The sequence below is a fragment of the Aptenodytes forsteri genome, unplaced genomic scaffold (assembly GCF_000699145.1).
Source record: "Aptenodytes forsteri isolate BGI_AS27 unplaced genomic scaffold, ASM69914v1 Scaffold662, whole genome shotgun sequence".
In the NCBI taxonomy this organism is placed as follows: domain Eukaryota; kingdom Metazoa; phylum Chordata; class Aves; order Sphenisciformes; family Spheniscidae; genus Aptenodytes; species Aptenodytes forsteri.
In genome coordinates this window covers 212,679-225,584 of record NW_008795718.1, presented here as the reverse complement: position 1 = coordinate 225,584, position 12,906 = coordinate 212,679, and the positions used below count along the sequence as shown (strand labels likewise).

The 12,906-nt window shown below is 43.2% G+C and overlaps 1 protein-coding gene across 1 annotated transcript in view; it reads right to left on the bottom strand.

Annotated features, from left to right (window-relative positions):
* Window positions 1-5,923: 5,923 nt before the first annotated feature.
* Window positions 5,924-12,906, bottom strand: part of ANO10 (anoctamin 10) — a 130,112-nt gene continuing 123,129 nt past the window's right edge. The window contains exon 12 of the mRNA XM_009283560.2: window positions 5,924-6,813. Coding sequence (XP_009281835.1) covers window positions 6,778-6,813 — 36 coding nt within the window. The 3' untranslated portion in view covers window positions 5,924-6,777. The remainder of the gene's footprint in view (window positions 6,814-12,906) is intronic.

Below are 12,906 nucleotides of genomic sequence, written 5' to 3'. Positions count from 1 at the left end.
TTGATGCATAACCTATGACTTGCACGTCGATGCGGTTTGTTACTCCCGGCGCTCACTGCGTAAGGGCAGCACAAGCTCCTGGCCGCGTACCCCACGCGGCAGCACACCGGAGGTCAGACCTGAACTGCGGACACTGAATAGCTCATGCTGAGCAGCGCTGACCAAGTTCATGTGGAGCAATGAAGGGAAATAGAAAGCGGCAGAAATGTTAAGCTCGGCCGCCTTGAAAAAATACACCTTTGTGTGTGGATGCGTGTTCATTCGCAAATTTGCAGTTACCCTCTTGCATAGATCAAGCTTGTTAATTTGGGCTTAAAAGTTGTCACGGTTGGCACCTGCTAAAATCGCTTTTTGTTGAAAGGTTGAGGTTGCTGTTTCTTAGGCAGAACTTCAGAATGATTTAAATGGTTTGGTAAACTTTACCAGCTGCTGTTCAGCCAGAGAACATTGGTGACAAACTTGTCCAACTTCAGCGTCTTAGCAAACCTGGTGCTTTTCTGGCAGCTCTGGAGTACAGAATACAATGGGTTTCAAACTCTCAGCTACAGTATTTGCTGTGCGTGTGCCCTGTCTTATCTCAGCCACACGTGTCCATTAGTCATGGGAGGGGATACTGCACCCACCCCCGCTGTAACTCTTGGGGAAAGTAAGGTGCTTTACTTGTCTCAGGTTCCTCGTTAGATGCAATGATTGGTTGTATACCAGTTGGCCAAATCTGCATAGGTGGTGTGTAAACTAGTATTTTTTTTTCTCTTGTGAAGATGTATGCGAGTTGAAGTTTCACCAGTACAGACTGAATGTTTTTAATCCAAACCTAACCCAGTACTATTCTTCTCTGCAATGTAAAATGGGTAATAGTAAAAAAACCAATGTTAGCATCAGCTCAGAAGCGAGTAGCGGGGCATGGTGTCTGTGCACCAAAAGATGGGCGCCTTAAGACAAAGCTATGGTCACCCAGACTGCCCAAGATCTAAAACCACAGTGTCTGCATGCGTGCTCTGCTCCGTTTCTGCCGTCCCATGTAACGGGATCCCAGGAGTTAATGCCACTTCTTCACTGCAACTGCTTTGCAGTGTACTTTTTACAACTGTGCCCCACATGGCGATGTTTAGACCGCCACGTGCTGGAAAACATCTGCTCCTGAACACTTAGTCTAAAATTAAGTATGTCAGTACAAGAACGGAGAGAACAACTGAAATACCTAAGCTGAAATCCAGGCGTGTGCTCTCACAGTCATCACTTACAAACGGCCGTGCCCTAACGTGCAGTTAGGAGAGTAATGCTGCTTATTATTGCTGTATTTTTTCCCAGGTACTGTGAAGAGCAGCTCAAGGTGAGGAGCGGGTAGCAGCGCTTGCCAGCGCTTCTGGAACATGTTCTGCCCACTTCGCCCCACCAGCACGTGCTACAGTAAGGGGCATGGGACTGCCTGAGCGTGGGTGGTACCAGTTTACCCTTAGAGATGTCTCTGGTGACCTGTGGCTGGAGCGGTTCGGCACAACCTGCTCTTCTGCAGTGATTTAACCGCTCATGAAACACAAACTGTAACCAGCCGGAGACGGTATGGACAGAGAGTGTTTGGCATGCTTACAGGGGTTAATGGCATTTAACAAGGTATGTAATTATATGCAATTAATGTATGATTGCTTTAAGATTGGCTAGTTGTGAGAAGCTGTACCCACAGGCTTCTGCAGCTGGGACCTTGCCATTGCTGGTGAGCTTCCCAGCTCTGGTTAATGTGAAACGGGGTGGAGGTGGTAGCAGGCAAGGAGCGGCTGAGGAACCCACGGGGCTGTGACCATGCCTCAGCGAGGAAAGGCGTAACAAATCTTGTACTACCCTCCTCTTTTTTTTTTTTTAAGGCAACAAGGCCAAGCAATAACATCTCAGCAGTTGGTATGCGCAGGTCAGACTTTTTTTTTAACAAATTTGTCATTAGCAAGTAAAGAAATGTGCTAGCTGGTTATAGAGAAATCCCAATGTGGATGGCTGGCAATAAACGGAGAACAGGGGCAAACTGGAATGTCCCGAACATTAGAGACAACCAAGCCACCCCGACAGCCTTTCCCATGGTTAAGTTCATGTGGATGAATCAGAACAGATCCATCTGTTGCTAATTCCAGAGTGACTTGCTTTCAGTAAAAGGTGTTTGAGTAATAACACCTTGACGTGACTGTACTTGGGAAAGCATAACGGTGACTCACTTGTTTAGTTGCCTACTGACTGAAGCCAGCGAGGCTCCCTCACTGAAGTCACGTCAGTACGGTGTTTCAAGGGACAGCCGGATTGCCCTTCTCCGGAGCAATGTCTCTGTAGCTGTTGTAGCCAGCTCCCTTCTTGAAGCACAGGCCCTGGCGATTTTTTTTTTTTTTGAGCTAAAAATTGTAATTACTTGTAACAAGTTGACTCAGTTTAGCCTATCTCTATGTATTACAAATGACATAAATTTCTAGAAGTCAAGAACCCTGAATTATTGACAGAGTAGTCTATTATACTAGGGGAAAAAAAAAAGAGATGATCTCTCTTTACTTTCCCAGATGGTAGAAAAATTATGTCATATGAAAAATGCAAGTATACTTGATACTTTAGAGGACTTGAAAAGCATAGGATTTTTGTAAGGACTTCACTAGGCTCTCAGATGTGTCATGTCAGATCTCCTTAGCAATTAATTTCAGCAAACCCTTGTGCAACATCTTCCTCTCTCTTCCCTCTCACTGCTCTCTCGAGAAACACAGGGCTGGGGGAGGCAGGAGGGGAAGGATCTGTTTTTCTCTGGGCACTTGTGTGCCACGTGCACTCAGCTTGAGTGCCGCAGGCCTGGGAGAGGTTCGGCTCAGTGCTGCAGACCTGGGAGCGAGCAGGAAGGGCTGGCGAGCCCTCACTCACACCAGCGATGACAGATGCCATCACCACTGCGTTTTTGTATCAAGCAGCGGGGTGGAGAGAGATCCTTCCTCTCTAAGGGCATCAGTCTTCAGGGCTGACAGGTGAGTCACCAGGCTCTGCTGTCAGCTCCAGCCAACTCTTGGATGAGGCAGGGGAGAGCTTTCCTGAAGAAAGCGCATGGCGGTAGTAGGCACGGTTCCCACTGGCTCTGCTTTGAGTAAGGAATTAAACTCTCAATCGCTGCAAGTCTTCCTGAAGGAGATTCGAGATCGATTCCCTCAGATACAGGCAGGCTAAAATACCCAGATTGTTTGCCTGCTCACAGAGGAACCTTTCCTCATGTAACAGTTCCAGTGTTTTCCTCGTCTACTGCCCTTAAGTTCACGGGAGGTGCTGCAGTCTGGCAAGTACAAGAGATCCTGAGTCAGCAGATCCCTCTGGGCTACTCAATTAGACCTGTGGCTCACAACATACCTGATGAGAACTTTTGTATCACCAGTAAATTATTTATGACTGCCCTTTCCCTTAAAAACAGCTTTCTTGGTTGTTATTGCTGCTGCTAAGGAGACGTGTAAAATTCAAGCCTTATGGCTAGGTACAGGCTACTCCCACACAGTCGTCTTCCCAAACAAGATGCCTCCAGACTCATCCTAGGTTTCTCCCTAAAGCTTGAGACCAGAGATTAACTTATTTTATTTCTTAGACTCGGGCACTGGAAGAGCTGCCGCGCACCCCAGCGTGCCTGTTTCACCGCACTCCTGAAAGGTGCAGAGGCAAGGCTGTCCCTGTGAGGTGTAAGGGTCTCTCTAGTTGGGTAATGGACTGGGCCGTGAACCTCCAGGGACGGACTCGCTGCCCGTGACGGGGGCACAGGCAGAGCGTAAGCTGTGCCCTGCCCAGTCCCGAGGCAGCTGCTTGGAGCCCATTCACGCTTTCCGCAGCCCCTGCATGAACCCACCACTATTTGCCTGAAGGGCCCGAGCTGCAGCTTCAGCTGTCGCTGTTCGCAAACTGCTCGATGACCCCAAGGAAGAAGACAGAAGATGCTCACCGGGAACCAGACACCTCTGCTCCAGGTGGCTTTGCTTCCTTTCACTTCAGTGCGCTTTCCCCTGGAGCCCACTGTGCCCTTCTCTATTGCACGTTGAGAAAACCAGACCAACGGCCTCATACGTCAGCTCTGCACCAGGGGATGGCCTGAGCACGATGGGAAAACAAAGTCTCCACTCTAACTGCGTGCCTTGGGGACACAGTTACCCAGACTAGGAACAGACATACAGATTACACAGCTTGGGAATGGCAGCTACTGGTAAATATCTTATTTACTCTTTCTAGTATTTTCATCTGACAACAGATTTTTGTCAGTAGGTTTCATCCCTAGCATCCCACAATTTTTACAGATGCACCTACAGCAGAAAGAAAACGATACAAAGACACTCATAAGCATAGACAGAAACATTTTTTCTCTCAAATGAGAAATGAAAATAGATGACATCATGAAAGTAAAAAACCAAAAAACAAACCAAAACCCAATATCAAACAGCATGAAACACCCCCCGGTTAAAGGACGAAGCGCAGCATACAGAGGAATAGGAGCTAAATTTCAGTTCAGTGACAAAATATTACTTGGCAATATACAGGTAACATTTCTCAGCCAGCTAAAGCGTATGCTCTTTAGGACAGAAACACTCTCTGTCATGACTGTGTAGCATCTGTGAGGCTAAAACAAGAATTCTCCCGGTATCTAGAACAAACTCTAATCCCTATAAAACAAAGGATTCCCATACTTCTCTCTCACTCACACTATGGAAGGTCAGAATTCCTCCATACCTCCTAGCTTTAGGTGGAGAATCCACCTAAAGAACACTATTATCCCCATTTATAGATAAGGAAACAAAGCAGAAGTGAAGGGATTTACCCAAGGCAAGGGCAACAGCTAACGTTACTTATGTCACCGGGTACTTAAACCTTACTAGAGATTTTCCTGTTAGTCTACAGAAAACAGGAGAATGAAAGGACCACAAGGACAACCAGAGTCAGTTTTGCAGAAGTCTACTTATTTTTTTTCACATGATCACAGTTGAGACACGACTCGATTCCTTTTCTAACCCATCTTAGGAAATTATTCCAGACACCTGATACAGTTGCCATCAGCAAAACACACCAATTTTATGCTCATAAGCCAGCACAATCCCTTCAAAATGGCTATGACAAGCTCACAAGAACATATTCCACCAGGAACCCATCCCACAGATTTTTCTTCTCCTGAACTGTTTGCTCAAAAACACTGACTAGGCAGCACAAGTAAAACTTGAACAAACGTGAGCTACCTCAGATTGAAGTGGGCAAGAAACTGCAGAGCTGGGGAGCTTTCATGGAGAACATGCTGGTCCCCTCCTCAAAAAAGCTTTGGTCCTGGGACCTCTGCAGCGCTACAGGAAGGGAGCCGTGCTCCCCTCAGAGATCCCTGCTGGTTGCTCAGGGCAGAGCTTGTGCAGCCACAACCCTGCCACGGCTTCGGGAACAGGCTGCGAAACAGCAGCAGCCCATGAGATACCCCTGAAATAGCAGCAGCGTGGGGGACGCACAGCGGGAGAAGCAAGAACAGAGACAGCAGCTGTAGCACGGTTTCGCTCCTCTTCCCGAGGGAACGGAGTCGTTTCTTACTGGGTCACGCTTGCAGAGTTTGAGAAATGCTAATTCTAAATTCCAGACAGAATACATTATTTCGGCTTAGTTATACGACTCTGCTGTGGGGGGCCTGTGGCAGAAATCTGAAATGTGCAAAGTAGGCAAATACCTTAATTATTGTAACAGCAGATTTTTCCAAACAGAATTCCAGCAAGTATCACATATAGGTAAGTTACATCTACCAAAGGTGACAGCAGGAGAAAATAAACCGTCTCAAGGTCACAGGAGCAAACACTGTGGATTTTGGTCCTATTACTGTCAGAAAACAATGAAACATTAGGAAAACTACCTTTTTGTGAAATGCAAGGAAAAAAAAAAATGAGATATTCACTACATACACGAGTACTGGTATATCAAGTATCAAGTTTAATTGATCTGTTACTATCAGTTCATTTAACCAGAAGATCCATTCGTACAACACTGCAGTTCAAGATCCAGGGAAGCGATACCAAAATCGAATGTAAATTAAAAAATAAATACACTTCATAAATTACTGATCAGCAGTCTGTTTCCTACCGAATGCTTTTTACCCGGCTTTTGAAAGGATTTTAGTTGGGGCTTATTTAGATAACTAGCACACAGGAGTATATAACGCACACGTTATAATATTTATGTTCAACGACTTCTCAGATCATACAGGGAACAATCATGTATTTCATTATGCAATGTATAAAATATTTAAATTACTTTGCTATGTGCAAACAGTAGCTAATAAGCAAGTCTTTGAAATAATACAGGATTGATTAGCTATTGTAAAAAAGGAACAAAAGGGGCAATAACCCCAAAGGGACAGTACACTGAATTAAACACTAGTCTACCTTCTTTTTTTTTTTCCTTTTACAAAGTTGCAGTCGAAAACTCTAGCTGGCTTCTGGATGCTCACTCACAGGATCTGTTTTCAATCACTGGAAGCACGGTGAGCCTGGCAGATTTCAGCCAGACCTAGCATAAGCTGGAGTGCTTTATTTGGTGTCAACTTCACAAACGGTTGCATATAAGGAACAAAGAGAGCAGGAGAGAAGATCTTTTTTTTTTACTGTGTCAGGCAAAGAATATTTACCAAGTATCATATAAGCAGGTGCCACCTACTGAATAGATGGTAGAGTGCACACTCCGAGAGCTACACATCATCATAACCGAACGCTCAAGAAGCGCCCGCATTCGCATGTGACTGCTTTAGTCATCCTCGCTCCTTCATGTTTACTCCTTCAGTGACTCAGCCGCAAGCTTCATTTGCTGTGAGAGAAGGGAGAAAAGAAAAGGTACACTAAGTGCAGTGGTCGCATGGCGAATTACACAACACAGCAAAACCTGAAAGCGGGACACTTCTGGATCCAACCGAAATAATAAAACTACACAAAAAAATTAACTCGAGCTTTGACAGTTAAAAACAAAAACGCAAGTCTGTTATGGCTGACTTTTACAAACGACACAGTTTTAACAGAGGTATTGCTTTTCCCACCAAAAGACTCAGCAAACGATGATGCAATTTGTATGCCGATTAATTCTTTTCGTGATGAATAATGCCTTACGCTGAAATTACCGGGCCCAACAGATACAGGAAAAAAAACCTTCTCCCTCAGACTCACGCCCGGGGGAACTGCTGTAAGAACGGCAAAATGAAAAGCCGGGGGAAATTACTGTTGTATTGGAACTGTCTTCTGCCACTCCTAGGCAGTGACTGCGCTCGTGACAGTGCGCTGTGTAAGCTGGCATCGCCACCACTGCTCCTGGAAATCCCCGACCCCTATCTCCGGTCACGCCTGTCTGCAGGGTAACCGGCAGTCACCTCACCTCACCTCATCTCATCTCTTCTCCGGCAGCGCTGGCTGCTACCTAAAACAATGGCAGTAAGCACAGACACGTACAGCTGATGGGCTTCACTGGAAATCCGCTCTTACAGTTAGGAAGACATCCATGCCCAGGCTGGAATTAAGAATGCTCATCTCTGAATCACAGATTGATTTATTTATTTATGTCTTCAAATACAGGATAGTTCTTTGAGATAACTTCAGGTAAGCAAAATGCTCACAATGAAGGACTGCAATATCAGAATCTCAGACACAAAGGGAATTAAAAAAAATAATTATTAGTTACTCCTTGTTACAGCAGATATTCATTCTGAAGACATTAATGCAATTTGCTTAGTCAGTGGGAGAATCTACCTACTGGCCAAGCGGTATGCACATTTTTAAGGTACATTACTTTGCAGATGTAAAATTTTAGTTCACTGTGAAGTCTTCAATACTGTAGAGGGGTTTTTTATTTTTAGAAAAATCATAAAAGTCATTTAGCCCTAAATATTTACGTTTTTAAGGGATCTTAAAAGGTCGACGAACTACTGACACAACGCTGCCCCCAATTTCCCATTGCCCGACTGTTAGGCTGCAAGTGTTTTTCAGTATTTCTGTATTGCCCGTTTTCTTTTGCTGTTGAATTGAATGAAAACATCCTGTGATATAAGAAAGAGGCAGCAGACTGCTGTGGTGATATGTGTTATTTTCAATCCTGTTGTTAACCCTTTTTGTTTTCATTATCTTAGGACATCACCAGAGAGATCTCAGTGTGAAACCACAATAACAATTCCAGGCGTCAAAAATATCTGCTGAGTAAGAGAAACCAGAGCCACTCTTTGAAGTTTCTTGTTAAAGAGGATGTTTCATAATACAGAATTTACAGAGGCAGTGAGAGCGGAGTTTCAGCTGTGCCAAAGGCGTCTCTCACACATCACCTGGGGTTATCAGCTAAGGGTCTTGCAACGTCTGGAAGGCTGGAAACCACCCTGATATACTAAGAAATACTTACAGTGACTTAAGACCCCAAAGAAAAAGACTGAGAGACAACAGTCAGGGGAAGGAGGCCAGGTGGAGACCAGCCCGAAGGACAGGGTGAGGGGCAAAGGCAAGGAGATGCACAGCACTGCTGGAATTCAGGAGGCCACAGGCTGGTGTCCAGCATGGCTGCCTCCTTCGAGGCAATTTGGCAGACAAGGAAAGAAAAAGGCTGGACACGAAAAAATGTGAGTGATCATATGAAGAAATAATTTATGCAGCTTCCAACTCCTAAGCAGCTGTGTAGTTTCCCTATCACCCACCCAGTGGTGGATGGACATGTGCTTCTGAGTTCAAGTTCTTTCTTTTATGCTTGTACTTGGTTTTATACAAACGGCCCAGTACCTATGAGCTATTAGAAAAACAAATACCTAATAATGCTATCAAAAAAAATTGGAAAAGAGGAAACTGCAAATACAGTGGACACTTTCATTCAATTTCTATCCCGTAACATGAAGATGTCAGATTGCTTTAACACAGCACCTTCTAACTTTCCTTTGCTGCTAGTCTGTGCCTGAACCCATTCCAAAACATTACTCTGCATGATAAAACCCACCTACAATAACTCTTCTTTACCATTTTTATCTGTATTTCCATGCCATCTATAAGGGAAGTAAAATTAGTTTGTGATACAAATATTTATATGCTTCTCCATAGCAACAGTGCAGAAAAAAAGCCATAGCTAAACACCGGCATACAGATTCCTCTTCTGCGTCCTGATTCACTTACTTATGTAAATAAATGTCTGTATAAAACTACAGCATCTCAACTAAAGTGACTTCTACCCCTATTGTAAAAGCATTAAAAAGGTACAAAAGACAGCAACTTAATTCAGTTCATGATTCATCGAATTCAAACCCAATTCTCTTACTTTAGAATGATTTTCTTAAATTCTAAGCGTTGTTGTAATTATACAGGGATTGATGAGGAATGTAGAAAACTGGAAAGGTATTTTTATTCTCTGATTTCTGCAGGGCTTGCCGAAGTCTGGGAAAAAACCAAGCGCATGACTATTAATGATGACTAGATGGTAATCTGTCCAAAAATTCTGTACAAGCGGGACTACTGTCATTTATTTTTGAAGGCCCTCCTAATTTTAACTGAGCTAATCTTATGCTAGTATTCTCTTATGCTAGCATTTTTAAAATATATGACGAACAAATTCCCCAGCTTCTTCAGTGGGCCAGCGAGTAGAAAAACCTCTTAAAATAGCTTCACGTGCTGCCATGGCGCACACAGCCTGGGCAAACCCAGTCCAAATGCAGTCACTCACGTATTTCAGGAAATGAATCATAAGCAATGTGAGAACCCCAAGAGCTGCATGTTTCATTTCTTCTTTATAATTTCTAATACCAAAACATATTCTGCAGTACCTGGCGGCACCAGGCTCCCCGAAGAGCTATCACTTTGGCAAGCCACATGTGGTGGCACCATTAGGCAGTAAAATTCTTTGCCAAGTTCAGGCTGAAGAATTTTTAAATTTTCTTTTCTTTTACTGTGAAAGGAAATGTTCCTTTTTACTGGGAAAATATTTCTCTAGGACAACATATGGGAAAGGGAGTGTATTTTTTTTCTGATTCTGAGAACAGGAACTGACAAGGTACATTTTAGGATCACCTTTCCCCTGATGGCCCCAAGAGGGGTCATTGACAAACCTGTGGGACTGAGTTAACTACTCTTTCATCAAAAAGACCTTTCTCTGTAAGTTTTAAGTAGTATTTTAAAAATATAGAAAAAGAGGTATTAAAAACTTCTCAATCTACTTTGCAGATCTACTAGATACATAATGACAAAGAAAAACAATGCTCAGTTGAGGGGTATTAAAAGCCTCTGTAAACTAACCAGAGGCATAGTTCAGAAAAGAGTGGGCTCAAGAAACCATTCTTCATTTGTTACCGGCTGAGAGTTACTAGTCAAATGTTTATGCTTCCCTCTTCCAAAATAGGTGGCTGGTGCATGACAACTGATCGCACAGTCCTGCTCCCTAGCCAGCTAGGCCTGGCTCTGCGTGGCACTTAGGATCGCGTCTCTCTCCCGCCGTGCGGCTGTACCAGCTTAATGGTCTGTTTTATGCAGCACGCTTAGCAACAGTAGCCTGTGCGTGCAATATGTAAGTGAAGCATATGTTTAAACTAATATTAGTTTATTGTAGCGGGGCGATAGTGTAGTTTAATCAAAAATTCTACTGTTAGGAATTGCTCTAAATATTTATCTGCTGTAATTCAATAGGTTTGCTATTTCCATTTCATTAAGTTTAAATTTCTTTGTAAAGCACACATAATATAATTAGACAGTACTTTCAGCAGAAGTAACAAAAATTCTTCAATGCAGTTTACAAGTAGGCTTTACCAATTAATTAGATTTCACTACATTTCAATATTAAATTTTCTGAAAGCACTTTAATAAAACATAACAGATACTTTCACACCACAAATACAGTTGCATACCAAGCCTGGAAGTCAGGCTACTTCCTTTGTGTCTTCACAACCAGAAACACAAATTTTAGTACACAGGGTATTGACTGTAGTTATCAACGACTGGTAACTCTCCAGTTAGAGGGTCTACGGAATTCTGATCTCATGATGTTAGTGCTACGAACAATACTACTTAATATATGCAAGTAAAGGAAATAGCTACAAACTCAAACTAACAGAAATACACAGTAACACCACAGACCTGGACTAAAGCAAAACCAGTTGAGTTGCCAAGGTTTTAACACCAGCAGCGCCAGGGCTCTGTTCAAGCCGCAGCCTCACTGGAAATCCAGGTTGCTTCTGCATGGCATGAGGAGAACCGTGGCCCACCTTCATTTTCAAACCCTGTGCACAGAGCCCAGGGGCGATGAGATGCTTTGCATCTCGCTCTGCGCAGCAGGGCTGCTTTGAGCATGACCATTGTATGCCCCGGCGTCAAGCTTCGTTCTGCCCCTGCGGCTGAGAAGCGTGCGCTGCCTTCCACAAACCCTATCCTGCAAATCCATCTGTGACCTTCTTTCTGCACGAGGGGATGACAGAGATAAGCCGGCATTTCTGCTGTTACCAGTGCTCATTTCACACATGCTCATAATCTAATCAAATACCCTCAACTTCCCTATATGGTTTCTATGGGACAGCCAACATTTTATCAGGTGGCTAACAGTCTTTGCTTTCCTCACTTCTGGTTGTCTGTTTAATGTTGATTTCTTGCACTTGCTGAGCTTTGTGTCAAACGCTTAGAACGCTCTTATTTTCCAGGTATGCTTCATCCTGGTAAGCCAGCCTCTAACTACTCTTAATTTTACCGCTGTGTGTGTTAACGCCAACTGACAATTCAACCACAACCTGAGGAAAACGTTTTTAAAAAATAAAAAGTATTTAAAAGTGAAAACCAATGAAACCAGGAGCTAATGACTCACCCGCTCGGTGCTTTTCCATATACATACTCAACGTACACATATGTTTGTATATATGAAGAGCAGACATGTAAATAGCCATATAGTTAAATACAAGAAGATATAAAGGCAGATGTTTCTAATCAGCACCTCCATCTTCTGCTTTTCCTGTATTCACTATGTAGAACGGCTCATTAGCAGTTTACTGCTTAAAGAAAGCGTAGTGTTACACGGTATCTTTTGCACTTTCTCAAATTAATTATAATATGAAAACATGATGGATATATATTAAAATTATTCTTTCCTAATGGTGTACAGTCACAACAAAGGTAGTTTCTTGGGCCTTGAGCTGTTTGCTGACAACTGCAAGAACTGTATCAACTTAACCTGTAAGTACCAGTCAGTTATAGAAGAGGCAAATTAACACCTACTTTAAAACTCAGTAAGCCTCTTCCGCATCTAATGTTTTATTTTGTGTAAGAATGTAAGAACTTATTTCGTGGAAATTTGTTCTTGTTGATTATAATGGTGGAAAGTTGTGGTAACTTCGTATCTAGAACCACAAACCTTCCTCAAGGTTTCTGCATGTGGCATTTAACACTCTCTCAGGGAATGGAACTTAAGGACTTCAGGTTTGGGGTAACTTTTAAGCCTCATTTCTGACTCTAACCAGTTTTTCAGCAACCTCTCAGTTGCCATAGCTGGAGATAACTGATGCTTGTTTACAGTAGCAATAAACACCTTCTATACTACTACTCCTGTTTATAAATCCACACAGCCACAATATAACCCTGAATGCTTATTTTAAGTAACTCATCCAGTACAACCCCTTAAGTCTTCTTGAAAGGTATTGACTTCCAGAACACAGTTACCCCCCTACTTAAGTAATATGATAGAAGACTTGTTCTTCAAGACTTGCAGGAACGATTTCGCAACTTCCTTATTTAGCAGAGCCAAGACCAATGGCCCTGTGATGCTGCAAACCAGTGAAAACAAATCTCTATAAAGAATCATAGAATCATTAAGGTTGGAAAAGACCTCTAAGACCATCGAGTCCAACCGTCGACCCAACACCACCATGCCCACTAAACCATGTCCCTAAGTGCCTCATCTACTCGTCTTTTAAAT